General features: G+C 32.2%; 2 protein-coding genes across 5 annotated transcripts; one reads left to right on the top strand and one right to left on the bottom strand.

Moving 5' to 3' along the window:
- The first annotated feature begins 653 nt into the window (after nt 1–653).
- LOC111642664 lies at nt 654–10,581 on the top strand. Of its 2 annotated transcripts, none has more exons than XM_023389037.1 (5): nt 654–717; nt 7,695–7,895; nt 8,593–8,619; nt 8,703–8,787; nt 10,057–10,581. In XM_023389037.1, the coding sequence occupies exons 1-5, from the start codon at nt 702–704 to the stop codon at nt 10,475–10,477; spliced, it is 750 nt and encodes a 249-aa protein (XP_023244805.1). In that variant the 5' UTR covers nt 654–701; the 3' UTR covers nt 10,478–10,581. The 2 variants fall into 2 exon arrangements, with proteins under 2 accessions (XP_023244805.1, XP_023244804.1); XM_023389036.1 differs by lacking the exon at nt 654–717 and adding an exon at nt 3,978–4,112.
- A 190-nt stretch (nt 10,582–10,771) lies between these two features.
- LOC111642663 (complement receptor type 2-like) lies at nt 10,772–24,100 on the bottom strand. Of its 3 annotated transcripts, XM_023389034.1 has the most exons (11): nt 24,019–24,100; nt 23,528–23,648; nt 23,177–23,323; nt 22,612–22,761; nt 22,462–22,551; nt 18,370–18,489; nt 15,515–15,697; nt 15,251–15,439; nt 15,146–15,169; nt 15,009–15,084; nt 10,772–11,139 (listed from the first exon to the last, which is right to left on the bottom strand). In XM_023389034.1, the coding sequence occupies exons 2-11, from the start codon at nt 23,616–23,618 to the stop codon at nt 10,848–10,850; spliced, it is 1,362 nt and encodes a 453-aa protein (XP_023244802.1). In that variant the 5' UTR covers nt 23,619–23,648; nt 24,019–24,100; the 3' UTR covers nt 10,772–10,847. The 3 variants fall into 3 exon arrangements, with proteins under 3 accessions (XP_023244802.1, XP_023244803.1, XP_023244801.1); XM_023389035.1 differs by lacking the exon at nt 24,019–24,100 and having other exon boundaries at nt 15,009–15,075; nt 23,528–23,718; XM_023389033.1 differs by lacking the exon at nt 24,019–24,100 and having other exon boundaries at nt 23,528–23,716.
- Between the last annotated feature and the right edge of the window lie 1,541 nt (nt 24,101–25,641).

The following is a 25,641-nucleotide window of genomic DNA, read 5'->3' as shown; positions in this document are numbered from 1 at the left end:
AAAAAAAAAAAAAAAATCAATTAGGATGATTATAGATATCACCTACTTGCCATTTTTGCTGTATACACTACAAAACAATTTGCATATTATTACAGTAGAGCATCGATTATCCGACTCAATTGGGGACTCGGGTTGGTCGGATAATTGAAAAGTCGGATAACCGAAATGTATGAAAAAATCCATTATTAGTGTAGTATATTATTATATCCCATGTAATTAGTATATTAATATATTAAGTTACTTCGCGTTGAATTTTCCTCCATGTTAAGCCTATCAATTTAAAAAAAAATAATAATAATAATCGTCGCTATTATATCGTTAAAAATTATAAAATTAAGCCTCGTTTAAATACTGGCTCCCTTTCATGGTCGATCCAGTGTTGCCAGCTAAAACACGTAAAAATAATATTAAAGTAGCCAAGACATAGCCAAATATTGTAGCGCCACATCACTAGCGGACATTTGAATTTGCTGACTAGAACGCGGTCGGTTAACCGAGGTGACGGTTAATAGGGGGTCGGATAATCGATGCTCTACTGTATTATATATTTATTATTAGAATTTGTGAGATTTTGTTATATCTTTATAAATCGTAATTTATTGTTTAATTTAACAATTGTATTAAATTTGACAAATAAAAAATTGCATTATTCAGAAAAAAACACTATTTCCGACTGGCGTCCTCTTAACCCATGAGCCAAGATGGTTGCCGAAACAGGTAAGGATCCGACCACGTGTTTGTTCAGTGCCTGAGCCGATTCAGTTTCTATCGGTGGTGACTACTGCGTGGACCAAATGGAGAACAAATCATTGAATTTATGTCAAATTCTAGACTATCTGTATATCGGCGACAGGAAACGTCCCGATAACAATAAATCCTACTAACTCAACTCTGACCTGGGTAAACATACTATTGGCAGTAGCGTAGCGTAGGGGGACGGCAAAATTTCACAATAAATAATAATAATATCTTGTAAAAATTTAAACCATTTCATTTCATATTTTTGTCGCACCTATGATTCAGACCGATTGAAATGAGCACAAAATTTTTCATTACTTTTATTCTGTGACGAAACTGAATTTTAGTCTTTTAAATTGAGATACCTAAATAAGGAGGGGGGGGGTGAAATTTTCCTCCGCCCCGGGCGGCTGACACCTACGCTACGCCAATGACTGTTGGCCAAAAGTTCATGGAGCATTGTATCTCAAGAAAAAGTTATTTTTTGAAATTGATTTTTTGGGTTGTGGGTTAATTTATTATTACAAGTAAGTTGACAGAATTTCAAAGTTAGATATGTTGGAATTTGATATTTATTCCATTTAAATCAAGTGGACAAAAGTTTTTAGAATAGTTTCTTTATCTTTATGGAAGTAATATTTACAGATACAGAAAATTATGCATACTAAGTTAACAATAACTTGTTGCACTGACTATTTTCTCTGCAGTATTTAACAATCTAGAAGGAATTGATATGTAAATATTTACAATAACAGTTGCATCGAAATTATCAGAACAATTTTAACTCATTGGGAAACTGGTCCCTATTTGGGCATGGTTAGTAGATAATATGGTTAAGAAGCTGACCCTTCGTTTTCTTGATAAGGACAATTGCTCCCGATTATCCCGGTAGGCGAAATTGGTGAGAGTTGCGTTAGCACATGTGTATTCTCAAAAGTGTATTTGTACTATTTTTAGTTATTTCAGTTTTATTTTTTGAGTTTATTGCAATATACGTTTGTCAATCCGGCTTTAGATCGTCTATTTTTAAAGAAAGAAACGAGGCGGAAATCGTCGATTTTTAGGAAGAGGCACGTGAATTTAGAATCGGTGGATTTCTAGCAAGTGGGATGAGAATATTTTAGAAATTGAGAAATTGTTTTATGCCCTAAACAATTTTAGTTAAGTGCAAGATGAGTGAACAAAAGAGGAGCAATACACATGATTCGTGCATCGGAAAGGACTAAAAATTCTTTTTTTGGTGAAAAATAAATGACACTATTTAATTTATGCTTTAGTGTCTTTACCAAAAAGAAATAATCTGGAAGGGTAATTACTTTGCGCTAAATCGCATCCCACTAAAAGTTAGCCAGGTTTGGCCTAGGCTATCCGTCCCGCCCAATATACTATTTATAAACTAGACTTTATTCAATCTGAGGCATTGTTTTAAATAATTGTAAGTATGAAGAGTACAACGTATAACTTACTTGTTCAGAATTTAAAATATTATTTTTATAACATGCAAAACTTTGATTTAATTATTGATAGAATGTTTTAAATGACATTGACATTTAATCGACCTTCCGGAAAAATGAGTGACACACGGAAAACGTATCCCTTGTGCCATGTCTATGTTCCTTATAACAACTTCATATGTCGATATATTAAATTTATACTTTTAATTTCCGCTTCATTTTGTCTTAATTAGCTTCAAGCTTTTTATATATGTGTATTGACATATACAATTAACATCATTGCATTTTTAGTTAACAATGAAATCCTGTTAACATATCTGATTTCTCTGAAACAGAGGCGTAAATATCTAATGCAATTAAATATTAATTAATTTCTGAAAATGTGATACAGTACATTGCTACAGGAATTTGATGTTTAAACATTTATAAAATTTTATTATATGAAGCGATTAAATTTCATTACATACTTTAGCAATAGTTATATATATCACGGCTCGCTTTACGACCCTTCGATTTTTCTGTTGGTAAAAATTTCATTATTGTATGGATTCAGATGTTATATATTTCTTGTATTCACTTTGTGGTAGATTATCAGTGCCCAAGTGGATAAAGGATTAAAGAATTAATGGGATAAGCCGTGATCTGCCAATGGGATAAGCCGTGATCTGCCAATGGGATTGCCTCCCGAGAATAATTTCTATCGGAAACTGGTCCCTATTTGGGCATGGTTAGTAGATAATATGGTTAAGAAGCTGACCCTTCGTTTTCTTGATAAGGACAATTGCTCCCGATTATCCCGGTAGGCGAAATTGGTGAGAGTTGCGTTAGCACATGTGTATTCTCAAAAGTGNGATTAAAGTGTTAATGGGATAAGCCGTGATCTGCCAATGGGATTGCCTCCCGAGAATAATTTCTATCGGAAACTGGTCCCTATTTACATGGCAACTTGTGGATAGCCTGTGGTCGCGGAATTGTGCCTGACCGCAGGCTGTCAACATGAAATTTTCTATGGTTTCTTCGTGTCTAACACCTGTATAGGAACCAGTTTCCCGTAGAAAGTCCTCCAGGTCAGTGGCGTAGCGAGGGGGGTGCAAGGGGATGTATCATGCACCGGGCGCCACTCGCAGAGGGGCGCCCAAATGGTCTCCAAGACAAACTATGTGTTTCTGGAGGGGAGGTGGGCAAATAAAGTGTCGTGCCCCGGGCGCCAGTTATGTTCGCTACGCCATTGCTCCAGGTGGGCACCCCTCTCTTGGTAGATAGTTCTTGAGTTGTATTGCCATATCCCATTGGCCAAACTAAGCCAAACTTTTTGGGTATGGTATCACAGAATTAAAATTGTATTTCAGGAACGTAATCTGAATTGATAACGCCCCGAAGAAAATATAAACTCGCTTTACGTTGATATTCCTGAAAACCAATTAGACCATAGAAGCAACGTTTACTTAATATTGTTTAACAGTAAATCCAAAGAAATATTTATTTAAATTAAATTTAGTAAATGTATTTTTCATCTCAATAGTAAAAATTGCAATTAAAACGGACTTAAAAAATATTTTTAAAGATGTAATCTACGGAATCATCAAGCAGTTAGAACAGGATATACAGATGCGATAAAATAATTTCTTATTTTAAATCTAATAACATATATTTATTAAATAATTTGTCTCTTTCCTATTTATGGCTACGTAAAATAAACATAAAGGGAAATGATAAAATATCCGTCTCGAAGAGAGAGAGAAAAAAATCTGATTTCTAAAAAGCAAAAAAAGGAAATGATGTAGATGCAGCATCGCATCATTTCCGTTCTTCTCTAATTTCGTATCTATGTAGAAAGGGAATAATGGCATCGAATGAAATTTCGTGAGATGGAAACTTCAGATTTTCTATTAATTATTATGTTTGTATTTTATAGTCAAAGTAAGTTTTTTAGTAATAAATATATAGGCTAAAACGTAAAATCATATGTAGTAAAAACGCCGAAAGTTTTATAATTAATGTAAATCTCTAATTAAAACTGATATAAATTTAATTAAATTAATGTTATTTTATGTATTTTATAAACGTTTATTTATTCGAAACGTTTTAAAGTTATGACAACGAGCCGTACGAACCGTTGTCATAAACTATTCTGAGGTTTGACTTGTAGGAGAAAATGATAATTATTTAGTTTAAGAATATTCCATATAATTAATAAATTTTATTATTTATTCAGTTTCTTAAATAGGAGGGTAAAGAAAGTGCGCCATTATTCGCAGGCTGACAGACAAGGACGTTCTAATTATTGATAAAGCCTGCGACACGATATTAATTATAAATGTCTAATTATAATTAATTACAAAATATACATACGCTTATAATATTATTTAACTTATTTTTTTATGGTTAATCGAAAGTATTACTTTTGTAAATGTCTAAATAATTCCTTGATTTAAAAGTATATTTTAGTTTTAATTAGTGCGGTTTCAAGGTTAATTATTGGTAATAAATGCTAAATGTTACAAAATATTTATTAATAAGCAATATTTTATCATTCCTAGTGATACTTTCAACGTTATTTGAGACGTGTTATTTCATAATTGTAAGATTATTTGATGCTGTGTTAAGCTAAAATTATTAAGATAAATTACTAATGCTTTAAATTATCAAGATGACCTTTTAAGTACAAGTTGAATATCAATGTCATGGACTAGAACAGAGATTTCCATCCGGGGGTACTCGTACCATAGGGGTTCGCTCTTGGTGGTCTGGGGGTTTCGCGAGAAAAATTAATAATGGCGGTATATATATATATATATATATATATTTATTTATCTGTGTCCATCCTCCAACGCAGCGGCGGCCTTATCCATTGCGAGGTCCTGGGCGGCAGATCTTTGCGAGGCCCTTGTCCTTTGTGCAAAGTATGTGAATTGAAATAGTAGGCACTTATTAATATTAATATATACTGTGTTATAAATTAAATTTATTTTATTGTTATAACCTAATAGCCAAGGATAAAATAAAAAGTTTTAAATATCAACTTTTTTCTACTTGGTTGTTGCTCGAGGCCCCTCCAAGAGCGAGGCCCCGGGCCATTGCCCTGCTCGCCACCCCCTAAGGCCGCCACTGCTCCAACGCTTTTCGACTTTGGCCTTTAAAAATGTGATTTTTTTTATGTAATTGTATAGGTTGTATAATTGACCAAGGCTCCACCATTTGACTAACATGCGAAATAAAACAGCGAAAATGGGAAATAAAACTTAGGAAAATGGTCTGCTAAAGGCGCAAGTCAAAAAAAGTTGGGAACCACTGGACTAGAAGCAAATATTTTAAATGAATTCATATCAATTTTAACGCTTTAGTTATTATTATTATTTTATCTTTTAAGTAGAATAATTAAGTAGAACCTTAATCGTCAGAAAAAATCACTTTTTCGTGATTTTTCTGCACCAAACGGCCTATTCAATCATAAGTCAGGTCCACAATAGGGCGACAGGTTGGTGAGGGATAGGTCCACATATCTAAGAAACCACTTATGAAAAATTTCTGGAAATTGCTCGTCCGAATTTGATCTTGGAATCCCCAGAACGGTAGGTGAATGCAACTGACTGCGTCGTCCGGCCAAATCAGTTATACAAGATATATGAAATATAAAGAATGATACATTTCAGTCTGTTAATTTTATAATTACCTCTAGCTGTCTTGTATTCTGTTAAAATTTAGGCTATTGCATAGTCGCTTATCCTCCGAAGAGCCGGCCGAAGCTTTTTGCTTGACCATACGAAATTACTCGCAAAGAGCCGGGTGGTAAATGACTTTCGGGAAGTCTTTTATGGGTAACTGTTCTCTATTTAGCTGTCAGAGACGTGGAGAAAATCCAGAAAACTCTACATGGCGAGGCCCGAACCCACGACCTAATTACCAGTTTAGGGGTTTTATAATTATTTTCAATTTTGCTTCTTTTAATTAAATGTAACTTATCATTATTAAAAATCTTTGAAAATTGATTGATGAGTTGTGAAAATTCGAACACTGAACATAGAATTTACATTTGTCTTATGTATACAATATATTCAAGATTTTTTGCGATTTCTCAAGAATTTTTATCTTTCATTACAAGATATTTTACATCGTAGATTTCTGCAAGGAATAGTGGTGTTCCTACTAGGCCTACTGTTTAATGTTGGGGACACCAAAATAATTTGCAAATTCTAAGTTTTTGAGTTGTATTTAAATAACTTTTCCATCTAAAATTCAATTGAATCATATAAGATTTACACCAGAAAAAACTAAAGTTCCACTCTCGTGCCTAATGAATTTTATCGTTTTTCTTTCCACTTAATCTTTTTCTACATTCGTAATTGCTATTGGTTCGTACGCTCACCAACATGCTGGCCGCATAGTGTTTTTCCGGAGTTTCTTTACGTGTCTAACACAAAAATAGGGCCTCTTTACCATAGAAATTCCCAGGAGGCACCTCTCCTTACCAGATTTCCCTAAAGTTACTTTGCCGTATCCGATCGAATGAAAGTAATCCAATTCCGTGAAAATTTTTATAATTTTGGTATACGCATAAATATATCGGGGAGATCGGGGCAACTTCGGCATGCGGGGCAAGTTTGTCAAGCGCTTTTTTTAAAAAAACAAATTAAAAGGAGACTTTGGTTATAGGTTAGGCAGTTGAGTTTTATTGGTGGCTTGTTGAGTGTAGTGTTTTTATTGTTCTCCAACAAGCGTAGTTGAATTATCAAGCAAATTTTCATTTTCGTTCAATTCCATATAATATTTTTTTTCCATTTATATTGAATTGGCAGGTTTTGTTATAATTCCATGATAACGAAAGTTACTTTTCCTGTTAGAAGGATGTAACTTCAACTTATTCACGTGGCCAGATCGTGGCTTGGCATTCTGTTCTCAGGGTTGTACTTAATGTTTCGAAATCATGACTAGCGGGGTAAGATCGGCAACATAAAGCCACATTAGAAGCAAAGGATAAAAATCAAACAGATGATAAATGAAAACATGTTTGCATTTGTTATTCATGTATATATGTCTTTGAACTTGCATTTCGTTGTAATAATATTAAATGGGTGTTGGATTTGTATTTCTTTGTTTTAATAGTGAATTCCAACTTATACATTGTTAATAACATAATTTTATATACGTGCCTATCTTGCCCCATTACTGTTGCCCCTATACCAGGGGCAACTTTAATAAAAATAATTAAAATAATTACAACTTTACAAAAAGAGAGAAGTTGCCGATCTTGCCCCTATACCCGGGGCAACTTCGTCAATTTCTCTCTTCTTGTAAAGTTGTAATTATTTTAATTATTTTTATTTCCAAACTGATTTTAACCAGTTCTATAGTAAGGTAACATTCCAATAGACAATATGCAAAGCTTTTTTTTCAGTTTACAGCAGTATTTATTACACAAAATTTAAGTAAAGCTTAACATGCCGATCTTGCCCCGATCTCCCCTATATAAAAATGCATAATCTTCAATGTATTTATTTACAGTAAATGCAGAAAATGTAAGTTGCAGCATGAATCTTCCTCCGGTGGAAAATGGAGAATATGAAGTATCGTCCAAGTACGATGACAACGTTTCTGTGGGAACAATAATTCATGTCATTTGCAAAATGGGATATTCGTTGAAAGATACCAGGGTTAATTGTTCGGGAAATGGAACCTGGTTTCCTGATCGTATTTATTGTAGAGGTATGAAATTATTCAGTTAAATATTAAATACTTAGTTAAATAACAGGCCTAAACCTACCATAAATGTTTAATTCTTTTTGCTACAATTTGAAAAAGTTGTAGACCTATATATTCCCACTTGACCCATTAATGGTCAATATTTTTCACTTCTATTGAAAAAGTGATACATATAAACACATATCGTAAGTAAGCATAGGCTAACTTGTAACTTAACCTCGAACAAGCAACTGAGACCTAGAATACATTCATAAAGTTGACAAAGTAATATGACTGCATAGTCGATCGTAAAGTACCAGTAAACTAATAGTGATATTTACTGTACGACATTGATAATTATAATATTTTAACTATAAACAAAATAAATTATAAATTGAGGATACGGCTTTCTATTAGACGTTGCAACAGAGGAAGGAGCTCTCACGTATGTTGATTTTCTGTTAGGCAACACCTATTCCTCTCCATGGTGAAAAGTTTCGTTTATAAGTCTAAATTCATTCTTTTTTAATTCTAAAATTAAAAAGAAAATCTGTAGAAAACAGTATATCATCCATTACCTCTGGCATTTGAGTGTTGAAATTTTAGTGCATCCTGACTTAAATTTCGATTACAGTAAATATTTTTTGATCCTGTCTCTTCAGAGGCGTACAAATGATTTACCATTGTAACATATTGAAATAATTTTTTTTCTGTTTTTCAGCTGTTGACAATGAAATATCATATGTGGGTAAGAAAAAATATATTATTATTGTCAAATTAAAAATGATATAATTTACTTTGTTAATATTTTAAAACTTATTAATTTTTCAGCTATTATATTTGTATGTATTGCTAGCGGTGTCATTGTCGTCATTATATTAATGATAACAGTTATAATACTTCACAGGAAAAGAAGGTAAGATTTAATTTTATTTAAATTTTACCATATTTTGGTGATGAATTTTATGAATGATGATGATGATAAACGGTCTTATTAAGTTAAGAAAATAAAAATTGCACCATAATAATAATGCAAATATAATACAGATGTGAAGTCATGTTCTTTGCAGAACTCTTAATTTTGTTTCTGCATGCCAAGTGTTTCATAGTTACTATGTTTGTATACTGTTGTATATTCACAGTACATGTATATCTGTGTAGTGTCCCTAGACTTTATGTATTAAATATTGTACGATACCTGTGTTAGAGAATACTGTAGATTTTGTAATAAATTTAATTTTGTCAAATCTAGAATATAAGCAGTGCAATAGGTAATTTGTATTAATTAATTACCCAAATTTATAATAATTTTTATTGCATATAATCATTCTTTGGCATTTAAAGTTTCAAAATACATCTATATTTTGAAACTGCTTTTCAAATTAGAAATCAATCAAGAAATTTAGAACAACACAATCAATCCTTGGTTGAGAAAGTCTATACAGGGTAAATAGCAACTGTTAGCAATAAATGCGTATGCATATTCTACACGTAAAAACTATTAAAAAAATTCTAATGAGCACTTATAATACCCACGAGAAAGGAGTTAGAATCTATTTTATTTTTGTGTCTTGAAAGAGATATGTAAAAGTCAGCCCTATTCTTGTCGATGCAATAAATTTTAACCTTATATTTTGCCAAACAGGAGAATTATCTTGAGCGTTATTGGAGAATTTGAGAGAAAAATCTTTTCCCTTAATAATTAGAAGTTCCTTTAGTATCTAAAACAACCAAGCGGTCCATGCACAATGAAACGACTCCTCATTTTCAGAAAATTTCTGATCAAAATACTCACTCCCTTGTTGTAGCAAGCGAGAGTACTTTGGTTGAGGAAAGCCTTGCTGTCATATGACCTACAATGAGCTTGATTAAAAAACAAAAAAAAAAAAAACCGTCTTAGTGCTCACAGAGCGAAAAAATATACCTCTTATAAGTGAAGCAAAACATGAATACAAGCGATTTTCACGTGTAAGAGCGTTCATACAGTACTTTAAACAAATCTTATTCATTATCCCATTTTCTAAATTTCTATTTACGTTAAGCTAAACCAAAGCCACGCAAATACTTTACTAATTAAAAACAGTCTAAATTAAAAAAAATCACATTTTGTTCTTTTGGATTTCAATTAAATAATTATATCACTTAAATTATATAATTTACAAACTTATTTTTACTTTCTATGAAGAAGCAAATGCAAAGAAAGAATACCGAGATGGACAAGAAATCAACAAGAACGTCGGCAAAAATCGTCATCGGAACTTGTCGAGAGGATATATAAAGAACTAGTAGAAAGTAGAAGAGGTCTTCAATCGTTCCATCAGTTCTCAGCAGCACAGGCTTGGACACGTAAAAAAATGCGTGCTAGTAAAAAATCTCGAAAAAATTCGGATCAGGAGAATTCGGATAAAGAGAGATCAAATACAACTGTAAACAATATCACAGGAGATAATTGTGAAAACATGACAAATAAATATTGTATTAAACAGCATATTTATTATAATTTCAAGGAAAATTTTAGTAATTCGAATGAAGGATGTACTAGTAATAATTTATCTCATAATGTGATAAATATTAAAAAACTCCCTCATACTTATGTAAATGTATAATTTATGTTTTATTCTAACTTATGATTATTATTTCTTGTTAAAAATATTAAAGAATCGTTATTATTTTAAGATTTAAAGCTATGTATTTATTTTCGTATTTAACTCTTCTGCCCTTTGTCACTAAGAGGTCCTTTTTCTACCTTCATTGTGGCTTACGACAGCTCCACAATGGGAGCAATCGAGTAGCAACGGACGGAACTCGAGGTATTCATGAAAAATTCTTGGGGTTGCTTCCCTGAACCGATCATGGGTTTCCCATTCAGTCCAGGTTATAATTAAACATAATATAGTTGATATTTTTATGTACCGCATTGTATTACATATGTAATAATTAATGAACAATTTTTAAACTTCTATTTAGAAGATTATTTTAATCGGAACCATATAATTGATTATTTACATTTTTTGCATCATCATCTATTCTTAAAGTAGTATCTTCTGTTATATTTCTGTTAACATTCTGTTCTGTATCGATCGATCCATGATCGAATTGATTATTATAATCGATGTATGTCAATGATTGAAGTCGATCTATTTTCCGATTTGTCATTGGTTTTGGAAGTGGAGGCGGTTCTTCTTTTTCTCCACCTTCATACATTTCATTAATTTCGCTGTATATATGTTCTGGTTTAGTGTCTTCATCTGATGAGCTTCGTCTTTTCCTGGATGATTTTATTTAAAATATTTAATAATTGTAATTATTTAATTAAATTATATAAATTGAAATTAAAAACTACTGATTTGATATAAACAATGAACTTAATATTGCAGATTTTACTAACTTATTATTCTTGCTTTGATGTCTAACAATTCTCAACTTATTTAATAGTTCAAGAAAGGGATTCGGGACATTTTATCTAGAAAAATAACTCAGGATAAATTTGATTTTGTAAATTCTACACTAATTTGCATAGTGCTTAAATTCTCGGCCTGATGACCGAGCCGGATAAGCTTCAGACTACCGTTTTGAGGTATTTGGGAACAATAGAGGATCTAGAAATGTTTAGAGGGAGTTGCAGAAAGAATAGATTAGAAATAATATGCTTTAAAAATTGTTTACTACCTGACGTACCCGGCTTTACCGGGAAAACTTTCCAGAGCGGGGATGAAGCTGCTCCCGCACACCCACAAAATTCGCATCTGCTCGGACCTGGACAAACAAATACCACAAATTTTTTATGCGCGATCTATCCCGGATATATCAAGCTTTAATACTCACTATCTGACCAACCCTGTTCGGGACTTGGCCGAACCTATGATGAGTATGAATAACGTCCTCTTAGTCTCCGCAGAACGCTTAAACGAAAAGTGCTTATATAAAATGGGATACTAACGATAATGGAAAATGAAAATATAAATTGTAATATCGTTGCCCATACATATTTTTCGGCATTAAGATCTATATTCATTTTGAGAAAAATTTTCCCTTTTTAATTCAGTTGATTGGATTGAGTTGATGGAATAAAGCAACGCAACACATGGACGATCTGAAAGAGGGTGTCTTTCGGGAGGATTTTCTAGGGAAACTGGCCCCTATTTAAGCACGCGATTATATTAAGCAAAGATAACTCGTAAAACTTCACGCGTTTAGTCCATTAGTGAATTGCAAACCACGGACAAACTATCATTATTCGATGGTTTTATCCACTCGGCTACTGGTGGACCTGAAAATACAATAGAAATTCGTTACATCCGGTATCTACGGGACCAGTGCTGCTGGATTATCAAAAATTTAGATTATCGAACGTTCTTGTATTTTTGAAAAACTCCAAAAGTTATATGGGATACGAGAGTTGCAAACACTGCTGTACATTTTGTACTAGGATAAGCTATTGTATGCTTCTTGTTAACACACTACCAGAGTGTACTAAGGAAAGAGATCTGTATTTTTCAGCACGCCTAAACACAGCGCCGCCTGGTCACACACATGTCAATAACATTACAAAATTCGTTTATTTTTATTTAAAATTTAAATTAACATGTCTTTTTCTTTTACAAAATGTTTAACATCAAATGCAGGAGAACAACAACTAGCCATTCTAGCCTCAGAAGACAATTACAGTAGAGCCTCGATTATCCGACCTAATTGGGGACTGGAATTGGTCGGATAATTGAAAAGTCGGATAACCGAAAAGTATGAAAAAATCCATTATTAGTATAGTATATTATTTAGTATATTAGTATATCGCTATTAACCTACTTCGCGTTGAATTTTCATCGATGTGAAGCCTAACAAAAATTTTTTAAAACAATAATCGTCGCTATTGTATCGTTAAAAATTAGAAAATTAAGCCTCGTTTAAATACTGGTTCCGTTTCATGGTCGAATGAGTGTTGCCAGCTAAAACACGTAAAAATAATATTAAAGTAGCCGAGTCATAGCCAAATATTGTAGCGCCACATCACTAGCGGACATTTGAAATTTGCCGACTAGGACGGTCGGTTAACCGAGGTGGCGGTTAATCGGGGGTCGGATAACTGAGGCTCTACTGTATAAACAAAGCGGGACAAGATAAGGCTGTTATTTAGCTCAAGAAACCAGAAAATATTATTCCTGGCAGAAGCCATCAATATAATATGACTAACAATACACGCAACATTTTCACATTAAAACTTGCAACTGTATGGAAATATATCATTCCTTGTCTGCTGCAAGCACAATTTTCTCGAACGTTTTGTAAAAGAAAAAGAATCATTAATAATACACAATTTGTATATTTTACTTTGATTTAAAATTTAAATCATCATCGGAATGCAATCGTTCAAATTCGTTGTATCAATATTTTCGAAATTTAACTGAAGGAGCTTTTCTTGCCATAAAGTGAAAGAACTTTTAATTAAATAATTTCTTCGTATGGTGTATAATGTGAAATTATTCCTTTTGATGTAATACAGTATATACAGTACATATACTGTATTAAAATTGATTGAAAAACCCAGCAGAATATCGACTTTCATAATGATCCACCTACTGTACATATAATAATTGAATGCGTAAATTCAAAAGAGAATAAATCCACGTAACAATGTTTGAGAAAAAGAAAAATTCTTTGTCTTCGACAATTTTAAATAAATTCAAGCTATTGATAAATCATTATTGCTTGTCTTCAGAGTACTTACTAATTGAATATTTTTGAGATTAACCAATTTATATATACAGCGTGAGGGAAAGTCATTGACATATCCCATTTTGAAATGAATCTAATTCCATAGACACTGATACTGGACATTTTTAAGATTTTATTAATCCACGGACATGAAACAAAGAAAAAATTAATCGGCTCTGTTGTCTTCCTCTTCACTTTTATTGTCCCATTCAATTGTCTTCTGGCTTACAATGGTGCCATAGAACTCTATACGCGCAGAATCTACAAGACACACTACTTTCAAAATGTTTCTTTTCATTTATTTTCCGTTTTGATACTGAGCTTATCTTGGTAAACAGGAGTTGCAAGTAAATTGGGATTCTTCTGTGCCTTAAAAAATTGAAGGAAATGCTGTGTATAAATTCCCATATAACATTCTGTGATCTCTGTGACCTCTGTGATCAAAGAAACTCGCAAGCATTTTGTAATGAGGGATAGAAAAGTGGCACTTCTTGGTGCCTTTCCCCACAACTCGATGGCAACACAATTTTTTTTCTTCTTAAAAAATTTCGGCCATCATGCATTTACTTATAAAGCTACTTTTCCACTCTTCTTATTACACAATGATTTGCTTTCCTTGCAACCTATATCATCTGCACACATTCTTTCAGAATATAAATTCGATTAGCCTTTTTTATTTGTCCTTCAATTATTCCGAAATTCCTATTTCAGAAGGTGCAGCTCGTTTACCTCGGGTGGAACATTGTCTTTAATGTAGTCGAAAAGAAAAATGCACATCTGAATTGACCGTTTCTTTTCGATGTCTTCAAGATATACATAAAATTTGGCACAGTATCTTTCAAGTTGTGAATTCAGAATACAATGACCAACTGCTATAAATAAAATATTTATTGCACTGGAATATATGATGATGGTTTGAAACTTTAAAAATGTTTTAAGGTCAAGGGCATAACGTTTTGCAACTAAACGAAAATGACAATCTTCACTTCCTGATAACTTTACACGTGTTAATAAATTGTTTTATAGCTCACAAAAAAATAAAATGAATCCGACATTACTTGCATTTTCTCAGTATGATGACTTATCCTGTTTTGAATCTCACGTATTCGGGACTTTAACGCATCATGTGTTCAAACAAATTTTGATTCGCAAAATACTAGCATTCCAGATTATCATAGGAGAATTCTCGACTACCGTGTATTAAATTAACAAATTTCTACAATAAAAGACAAGAATTTAAACTACACACACTACTAAATTAACGAAGATAATCAGTAACAATTAACAAGTAAGGTTCTTTTTTGTATTATTTCCATAATAGTCTGTGTTGACACAAATATAAAATGAAAAAATTCTCAATATTTAAATATAACTAAGTAAATTATACAAAATTATTTTAATTATATTTAAAAAAAACTTTCTAACCTGTTTTTAAATATGACGAACAATCCGATCAGCAATACAATTAGCAAAGTTATGACAGCAATCACAACTGTAAAAACTAATCAAAATATTCTATTTAATCTGATAATTAACATTTGATTAATTTATTATTTACATACCTAAATATAGCGGAAATTTCCATTCTGAAAAAATTTTTAAAAAAATATTTTCATAAATGCCATTTTTAATTTTAAATAATAATATAGATTCGTTGTATCGTATACCTAGACAAGCTGAATGAGTATGCGACCAATTTCCATTCTTAAGACATTTAATACTTCCTGTGGCATTTAGTTTATAACCAGGATTGCAAATAAGATGAATTTCGTCCTCATGCGAGTAATTTTTACTTTGATTCCAATTTTCCCACATACCATTTAATATTTTCATCGGAGAATTTTTGCATTGGATCCCTTCATAAAAATTTAATAAAGATAATTAAAAATGAAATAAAATTTCACACAAAAACTGACCAATGGTTTACTTACGTTGACATTGAGGTATTTGAGTGGATATATTTGTCACTCCACAATAAAGATATCGATGCCCATTCAATTGAAAACCCTCATTGCAGTTAAATGACACGTGTTCTCCATAGTTTAACGAGTTAACATTTGAAGGAGAAATATATCCATTTGGTAGATTTATTGGTGCAATGGGACATTTTACTTCTATTGATTAAAATAATACATGTATCAATTTTAACTTTATGTATGTTAAAAAATAATTATAGTTAATTCGATAAACGTAAATCCCGTTATTAAAATATACAAAAATCCCATTTATATAAATTTAAAACAACACACTTTTTAATCTATATTTATAGAGATTTTAATATAAATTTGAAATTTTTAAGCAAGTGTATAGCTTTTTAAAGGCTAGTATATTGAAAATTTATGAAAAATTTCTTTGGAGATTATTTGAAGTTTTCTTGACTTCTATTTTAAGAATTTTAAAATCAAACGACACTGTTGGTTTGGAGTGAAATGTTACTTTGTTTCTCATTCTTGAAACATTGTGCGATGTTATTATCGATGATTAAATAATGAAATAACGATGATAAAAACCACAAATACTAAAATTTGTTTAACAAGGCACAAGAGATAACTACAAGATTATTACTGTATTTGACTCAATGACGGCTGCTGAGGAGGTTAATGTGTTAGCTTCTTCCACATTCCTTCTTATCTTTATTTTGCTCTGAAGTGGAGGGGATACTGGGACTTGACTTCTCCAGCTTCAGAGCAGTCTAAAAATTCATTCATGGATACTGAGGTATACTTTGTATTTCTGGAGATTACTTTTCCGCCTTGAGATTTTCGGCCAGTGCCATTTGTTGTTGTTTTGGAGAGCTGGATGCGTTTGTCTTGCACTGTTTGATAGTTTTGGTGCAATTTTCTGTTTTGGCTTTGAATCATTTTGAGCTATTAGACATGTTTCATGTCATGTCAGGGATTCATGAGGCAGTTGTAGTGTTACAACACCATTCTAATTATTTTTTTTCTAACGGTTTGTCCACGGTAGGGGAGCCACGCTTACCTTTCGTTGAAGGGCACTTACGGTGTCCCTCTTTGTTTTCTTGTCTTCTTTTTTTGTTGTGCGATTCACCGGAAGAGAGGGAAGAGGACAAGCAAACAAGGACTACGAAAGTGAAAATGTATAGACCTTCTTTATCCGAACGAACTACCTCAGGACTTTTCTATTAATTGGATTCTACAAGGTGAAATAGTTAGTTTTGAACAGACAGTTCGTCAAGAATGAAAGTTGACTCTGACTCGGAGAGAGGATCGTTTTCCTAATATCGTGAGAAAAGTCGAGGATGGCGTGTGGAGAAACAGTAATTGGGATATCGCCTAACGTCTTCGTTTCAGGAATTTCTCAGATTGCTTTATCGATGCAGTTTCTACAAGTAGTTGTCATTGGCAGATTATCAAGTTTTGTATTAGAAAAGGAGATAGTCCCCAATATAAGTTCGGAATTTCAGTGCAAAATCAAGAAACATGGCATTGTAGGTCCCAGAAGATCAGTATTAGTAGTCAACAATTCATGATTAAAGGAATAAATTTCAGCTCCCGTTGGTCCCATCCAGCACCGAGCCCAACAAGGGGATGCTGTACAGTGTGCATAAGCAGTACCTACTGATGCACCAGGGTATCCCAGGACCTATACCCTCACAATGTAACAACACAGAAGACTAATCTGTCTGGACTACACCGATCAGTTGACTCCAAGCTGAGGTCCCAAAGACTCAACAACCAGCCGATTAACTCGAATGAAGCCGGGTTCGAGCCACACATTTATCTGTAACAGGACCAAGGTAGTGTGTTGGGGACGTTATGTTGCCAAAACCTTCTTTTTTCAGCTTACAGGTATCCACACAGAGCAAACACGTGGGTGGCGAATTCTACAACAATGGCAACAGTACATTTGGCTCAGGCTGTGGGGGTTCCACTTTCCAAACAACTGCCTAAGCAATTAATTAAAAATGTCTAGAAAGTAACCAATGATATAATTCCATTTTATGTTGTTGCTTCTTTTATACGAGACTAGCTGTTACCCGCGACTTCGCCCGCGGAGGTTTTGCAAGCAAATTCCATTTATATTCAGTATTTCATCAACCATAGTAATTGTTATATAACACCTATCGCGAGAATGATGAGAATTGCTGCGAATCAAACGAACTATCAATATTTTCAATTTGATCAATTTTCTGGAACGTTTACAATTGTTTTATAATCGAACCAATATGCAATAACAAATTCGAATTTAAGAAGATTCGAACATTTGGTTAAAAAATCGAAATATATGAAAATATTTATAACAATGTCTGAAATGTTATCAATTAAAAAGAAACTATGGAATCAATTTCAAAAGTCGTTCTTCAGGTTAAGCCTTATTGTTATCCCTCGACCCCCGCTGGCGAATTTCGAAAAATCCCTACTTAGTGTGCATTCCCATGGCATACCCTACTAAAACGCAATTAAAAACAAAAAATCGCATCTAAAACAGTACAGTAGAAGTTGTTTTTCCGGTTAAGCCTTAATCTTCTCCCCCCGCGGAGGAATTTTGAAAGATTCCTTCTTAGTGTGCGTTTTCATGACGTACCCTAACTGTGTACCAAATTTCACCTCTTTAGGTTCAGCGGTTTGCTCTGGGCGATGATGAATCAGTGAGTGAGTGAGTCAGTCAGTCAGGACAAGCAATTTTATATATATATCATAGATGAAGCATGAAAATCAGTTGGTTTTATATAATATTTCTTACTAAAGATTTCCTGTTCAACACGAACGAAAGAAAAGAAAAACAGTCGAATAATTTTAATTAAATATGAAAAAACACTTACTTGACTTTGAATAAATATGGATTCCACATACTTGAAATTTGTGCCACGAATGTTGACTTAGGTAAAATTTAATATTTCCTGTCATGTCGTTTTTAAATTCGTATGTAAATTGTGTAACCACTGAAATAATTGAAATGTCAAATAAATTTCAATTATAATCGAAAAATTTATTATTACATCAATTATACTGTATATATCTTCATAATACTACACAACATGGAAATATTACTATAAAATAGATCCATTGATAAAAGTAGCTATTGACCTAGATATACTTGTTTGATTACTGCAAACTTGGCGTACAGCTATGCGATATTTAGGTATACGCGTGTTTATAGTTGTAGTCTTATTGCGCGCTAGTAATCCCACCAAAGCGTCTTAAAATCACTCTTCTATTATCCTACAAAAAACTTACACAGGTTCATTGTGTTCATAATTTTCAGTATACCTGTTGTTAGGAGATCTTCAAACATCAAGCATACCTGTACAATGCACTCAAAGACTTTATGCACACTGACAGGATTTGATAAATTCTGCGTTATAATTTTGAGAAAGCCAGGATAAAATTCCAGGGGTTTTACGATCGGATTCGTTTTTGGGTTTTCCAGTGCAGCAGGATGCCACCTAAGCTTTTTGGCTATGCACAAATCTTGCTTCTATTTGGGAACAGACAACTGCCACGTTGAAGAGTGAAAGATCTCTGGTGAACGCTTCAATTCTGTCTTTAAAGTTAAATCACACACTGTCTCTACTCTCGGTATGCTGGGGAGTCATCTCGTATGATAGTTAATCACTTCTACTAATAGTGCAAGAAACATGATGGATGCTGACTTTGATTATCTACAAATGTGATAGATCTGAAGTGCCGGTTGCAATTACTGTGGAAGAAGCTATCGTAGAATAGCAAACAGTGCTTATGTCTCCAGATTGCATTTCCGCGTGCATGCAGGGAAGAGGTCCTACAAGATTTAGTTTATTCGTAAACAGCAACTTTTCCCATGGGTGATTTGTCAAGGGGATGGCTCTTAAGAGACCTTTTATGAGAAACTGGCCTCTATTTAGGTATTATTAAAGTGATGAAGCCCGGGAAACTTCAAGTGGCCAGCCCATTGGCAAGGCCAACCCACAACCAACAAAGCTGTGAGTTTTGTTGGTTGGTTGGTTGGAGTCAGTGATTTTATCGAATCGACCACTGCTGGGCTGGTCCTACAAAGTAAGAAAGGATCTTTTAAATTGTATCCTTGTTTAACAGGAAATTGTTCTTTTACTATGATAATGTAATCACTTTTCACCATCGTCATTAGGTTCGCACTAACAAAGTTTCCTTCTTGGTGCGTAATTTTTTTGTCAATAAAATATACAATTAAAGATTTGTATATCAATTAAAGAATATACAAGTACAGTATTTTGTTAGTTAAAATTTTAAGAGATAAATTATATTTTAATTTAATTTTAATTTATTACAAAGTTCAAACAACGAAGCAATGTTATATTAATATATTAAGCTGTCTGTATATTAAAATATTGTTTAATATCTGCCTACCAAGAGGACTTTCTATCAGAAACTGTTCTCTGTTTAGATGTTAGACATTTGGAGAAAACTCGGAATACTCCATATGGGTAGCTGACCATGGTATTCTACCTACCAGCATTCACAGGTTTTATCCATTCGACCATCGGTGGGCGATTAATTCAAGATTTCCAGCGATGAAAATATTGACCAATGATTTTCTAATCCCTAGGGTCCTAGAATTCACAGTAGGTTCAAAGGTTAAATAGATAGATATAAGTTTTCAGCAAAATTAGAAATTACGACTTGAGCAAATGCAATGAGGCTTTTCATAAACTATTCTTTTGGCATAAACGGTTAATGACTATTTTTTGTTGAATAAATCTCATCTTCAGCAGTCAACAGCTGGTCAGGAAGAAAGGAGACCTTTCTACCTGGCAGCGAGATTGCTACACTCAAATTAGAGAATTACTGAACAGAATATTCACTTTAACACTCAGGATGTCTCTATATCGTTACCTTCAAAATTACACGAAACGCTTAAGGTATTGATATATCCTTACCTATTTTAAATTCGATTGTAATTAAGTAAACAGCTCATAGATATCAGCACTTAGCAGTGTCGTTTTCTCCATCCTGTGTTTTATATTATCATTCAGATGGTATTCAATTTTTTTTTAATAAAACTATTATAAATCACTTCTTTTAGCGTTGACTCGTTATGCCTTTTTTTGCATACTGCTTGATGTGATCCCCAATTTGAACGTCAAAAACTTGAAGAAGATGGATAGTGTGTTTGCTGGCTGACCTCTGATTCTTCTTACAGGCAATGTGATAGATGGTCTTTCAAGACTGCCAAATTTGCAACATGTCTTTTATAAACATGTTTCAATCATCTTCAAAAGAAAAAGCTATCATGGAGTAAGATCAAGGAGCTCCATTTTCATTGTTTGCAGCGCTAAAAGTATCTTAGTTTTTTTATAAAAATGTTTTCCGCATGCACCATTACAAATTTCATTGCTGAAATTAAGCATAAATTTGTTTGAGAAAACAAAAAAAGCAAGCATATCAGTAAATGAGTGGATAATACCACCGAATTCTAGTAGTTGTCTTAGGTTCGGCTTCATCAATCAGTTGACCATGTGGAGTTTTTTGGATTTTCTACACGTTTGTAACACCTAAATAGGAGTCGGTTTTCCATAGTACTTCCAAGAAGCATTCCTCTCTTAAGCCTGCAAATTGAGTTGCTGTATATGAGCAAACAAACAAACAAGAAGTATCCAAGTAACAAACTTAATTGTATTTGAATTGCTAAATATTTCCAGACAGCATAGAATATAAATAATTCAATTGTTATCATTTTGTATTTAATTGAAGTTTAATAAAATGTCATTAAATTTAAGCATATAGTTATTAAAACATTTTAAAATTTATTTTTTGAGACTTGATTATAGACGATTAGTATATGTTAAAAGCAATTTGTGAAAAATCGCCTTACATATAATGTACAGACTTCATTTTTTCAAACTCTCGGAACCAGAATTTTACCGAGGAAAAATATATACTGTATTCACTTTATATCAACACTTCAGTTGAAGCTCCAGATACACTACTTAACAAAGAGAACATCAATTCAAATTATGATTGCAGATTTTAATTCAGTAAAGTGTCATATAGGGCTGAATACAAAGCAGTATCGTGTCTGCTGAATATACTAAATATAGATGTACAGTACCTCTAGATAAAATATTATCTCCAATACAATTTTTATTTCTGCATATTTATTTTCAGATATTTTCGCTCGTGGTTACAAACTCTGTCAACAGAAGTGAATAAGCTTCGTACGTTACTGTTAGGGTAACACATTCGCAGCGTTTTTTAATTGTTAATGCTGTGGACATTTCCTCATGCGCTTATGTTTGTTACACTTCAAATAACAACAACACTACATCTGAAAATTAATATTTCCAAGTCTTTCTCACAAATGAAAAATGGGTTGAGAACGTTGGGGTGCGGTTAGAGGCGTTAGACATAAGTTTGTGGCACTGAGATGGCTCAAAACATTTTGGGAATCACTATACGATCACGGCAGTATATCCTCCAAACAGCATTTTAAGATTTATTTTACATTCATTGTTATGTTTTAAATCTTGTATACTTAGTAACTTTATTATTTGCATACTAATTTATAGTTTCTCTTATAATTTTTTGTATTTATTAACATTATTTAAAGATCCTTAAAACCACGGTAAGAAGGATATCCTCATCCCTAATAGTAGTTTATTGTTGAATTGAGGTTAAACTGTAACTTACGAGTATGTCTTAGTTGTCAGATGATTTAAACATGGCATTTTCAAATCGATTGAGGTACCTCTCGGGAAGATTTTCTATGTAAAACTGACCCTTTTTTTAAAAGTTAGACACATGAATAAAACCCAGAAAACTCCGTTAGTGATGCGCAAATCTGCGACCAATTGCCATATCGTAAAGATGCTAGTTTATGCAGTCCGTTGATTTCGGAAATGGACAAATAAACAAACAATATCCTCGAAAACAAGAGAGAAAAAAATAGTCTTACTTACTACTATCACAACTAGTCTTATGTCGTTCTTCATGTCTATTGTTGTTAACAAATAGAAACACGATAGGACATCCTATATTGCTTGTGTGTGCTGGAATACATTATTATTATTAATAAAATGATTACAAAAAACATATTTAAAAAAATTTACCTTTAAACACTATTGTAATAGCGGAAAAAGATTTTTCGAATAATTTAATCTCCCAAGGTCCATTCGTACCGGCTGCTATACATTTATTTTCGTTTAAACTTTTCGTTATATTATGACCATCTTTCCGTATCTCCGCATAAATTGAGTTAGCTGTATTAAAGTAAATTACATATTATAAGGATAAATATTGGAAATACCAAGGATTAAAGAAAGTAGTATATCGACTGATTACATTCGCTCAGGTATTCGGAGTAGGCCAACACTTCGACTATTCCATGTAAAATTCAAGACGTAAACATTTTCAGTCCATAAAGGAAATTAAAGTAGAGAAGCAAAAGGATTCGAGACTACACGAATATATGAGTATAAAAATGTTTCTTGAAGTGAAAAAATGACATATGTACTGTACTGTACGTAATAAATACAGAGGTATTTGATTGTGCATATTAATAAAACAAGATCATTTTAATTATATAGCGTTTATATGATTATTTATATTAAATTAATGTGAAAATTTATATGATTGGTACATTTTGTTATCGTTTTATTGACGTAAACAACTCACCACAATACGGCACTTCACCTTTCCAATTTCCATCCTCTTGGCATATTAACGTTTTATTTCCAAATAAGTAATAATTTCCATAATGGCATTGGTATTTATTTTCGGTTAAGTTAAAAATGCCATCCTTGACTGTAATCGGTGGACAACCTAAAAATAATTACGTTTCTATATTTTACAAGGATTATATCAGTACATTAAGTGAAGTAAAATTACGAGAATGCTTCGAAGAAAAACTCACTAAAGCTTAAAAGAAAAAGTTTTGTTAAATTATGATTAAAATCTACAAAAAAAATGTTTAAGTTTAAAAAGCACTATTTTCTATAAACTTATGTGTTTAAATAGATTACTCACTTGAATTATAATTCTGTACTGTTTTACAGATGAAAATTAAGGTTAATCCTGTATATGTCAATTGATAGATAATTTTCTTCCACATTACCATGAGATTACACGTGTATGTGTATATATATGTCTGTACGAAAAATTAAAACAGCGTAATTAAATTTAAAAGTGAGAACTTCTCATACATCCTTACATTTTCCCATGAAAATGTATGACTTCATTCATTCTTCCGGAAAAACAGATGATGTATCCGGCGAGATAGATTATAATTGAATAAATATATCACATGAATTTAGAATTTTTTTATTATTTATTAATATTATACAAAATAAGAATTAAGAAAGTCAATAAAATCTATATGATTAAATTACTGTTTACAGTTAAACCTGTAAACAACAACCATATAGGGAACATAAAAACTGGCTTTTATTTGAAGGTTATGTTGTACGAATTTATACAAAAATTTAAAAAAAGTTCATGTAAAAATGTTCTTTACTTACAGGTGGTCGTAATTGGAAGTTCGCTTTTTATGGATATAAAATAATAAATTATTAAGAAAATGAGATAAATCATTTCTTAGTATTGAAAAGACGTAATATCTAGGAAAAAATCTACTTTTAGAACACAAATGATAAATTGTTTTTAAACGTTAAATACATTTCTAAATTAAAAAGAAACCTTAAAAGGAATATCACGTGATTATACAGATTGATCCAAAAGTTAATTAACCGTGTGTTTCGCTAAGAGTTCAGTAATTCGCTAATAAATAACGAGTGCCGTAATTGGTGTATTGAGTAAGTACGATCTCATTCTAACCAATCCTCATAAACTTTGTACTTAATAAAGTATTCGAATGAGTTAAAGAAAGTGAGAAAATAAGGTAGGAAACTGCTAAAGATTGCAGTAGGAAACGAAAGAATCCTGCCGAGAAGGAATCTGATAAATGTCGTTAAATGTAGCCACTACTTCTGGGAAATGGGAAGTGAAGTTATTTATATATGAATAAAACGAAGCTTCGTCTTTACAATGATTAACTGACTTTTAGGCCACCCAGCATCTACGTTGACGCATTCGATACTAACGTTAATGTTCATATGTGTCAATGAATAAATACGGAATAGCCGAAAGTCAGTTAACCTTTGTAAACACCTGTATAAATTATATATATGTGTGTGTGTGTTATTATAAGTAATTAAACAGATAAAAAATTAATTTAATGATTAAACATTTTTAAATTACTTTTTATAAATTTAAACAAAATATTTCTACTTAAATTAATTAACTGTCTTTAGATTATGTTCATGTAATTATGTTTAGAAATTAATTTTAAATTGAATATTTTACTTTATATTATACTTATGACATAATACATCCTTCGGTATTACAGGAATTGTATATTTATCTATAACAGATTCCTGTTGAAAAAAAAAGAAATAATAATAATATAAAAATTCAATTCAGTTTATTGATTGAAAATTAATTCCTTGCAGTGAAGGAAACATATTTAAGAATCCAAGGTTAAATACATATATGAACATAACGTAAATTAGCATTTAAAACGCAATAATTAAGATGCTGAAGTTAACGATATACAATCAATTAAGGAAATTTTCAATTTATTATAAAGTATTTACGTATTTTATTTATTGTTCTTATGTTTTAATTTATTATTATTACATGTAATATTGTTTCCCCCTTAAATTATGTGTACAGTAGACCCCCTATAACACTGTTGATAATTCCGTATTAGGGGAGACCGGGACAAGTTCGGCATGTTAAGCTTTACTTAAATTTTGTGTAATAAATACTGCTGTAAACTGAAAAAAAGCTTTGCATATTGTTTACTAGAATGTTACCTTACTATAAAACTGGTTAAAATCAGTTTGGAAATAAAAATAATTAAAATAATTATAACTTTACAAGAAGAGAGAAATTGACGAAGTTGCCCCGGGTATAGGGGCAAGATCGGCAACTTCTCTCTTTTTGTAAAGTTGTAATTATTTTAATTATTTTTATTAAAGTTGCCCCTGGTATAGGGGCAACAGTAATGGGGCAAGATAGGCACGTATATAAAATTATGTTATTAACAATGTATAAGTTGGAATTCACTATTAAAACAAAGA

The sequence above is a fragment of the Centruroides sculpturatus genome, unplaced genomic scaffold (genome assembly GCF_000671375.1).
Source record: "Centruroides sculpturatus isolate CEXI.00-Female unplaced genomic scaffold, Cexi_2.0 scaffold1549, whole genome shotgun sequence".
Lineage (NCBI taxonomy): Eukaryota > Metazoa > Arthropoda > Arachnida > Scorpiones > Buthidae > Centruroides > Centruroides sculpturatus.
The sequence above is the reverse complement of the archived record's forward strand: the minus strand, read 5'-3'. Positions and strand labels throughout refer to the sequence as shown.

What these genes read in the sequence shown, in the direction of transcription:
- LOC111642664 (XM_023389036.1), top strand. Translation starts at nt 4,046, where the DNA reads ATGAAATTTCGTGAGATGGAAACTTCAGATTTTCTATTAATTATTATG. An exon ending in TGATCGTATTTATTGTAGAG is followed by an intron (nt 7,896 to 8,592) that starts GTATGAAATTAT and finishes TCTGTTTTTCAG; the next exon opens with CTGTTGACAATGAAATATCA. An exon ending in CAATGAAATATCATATGTGG is followed by an intron (nt 8,620 to 8,702) that starts GTAAGAAAAAAT and finishes TTAATTTTTCAG; the next exon opens with CTATTATATTTGTATGTATT.
- LOC111642663 (XM_023389034.1), bottom strand. Translation starts at nt 23,618, where the DNA reads ATGGTAATGTGGAAGAAAATTATCTATCAATTGACATATACAGGATTA. An exon ending in CCATATTTATTCAAAGTCAA is followed by an intron (nt 15,698 to 18,369) that starts GTAAGTGTTTTT and finishes TTTAATCAATAG; the next exon opens with AAGTAAAATGTCCCATTGCA. An exon ending in TCAAATACCTCAATGTCAAC is followed by an intron (nt 15,440 to 15,514) that starts GTAAGTAAACCA and finishes ATTTTTATGAAG; the next exon opens with GGATCCAATGCAAAAATTCT.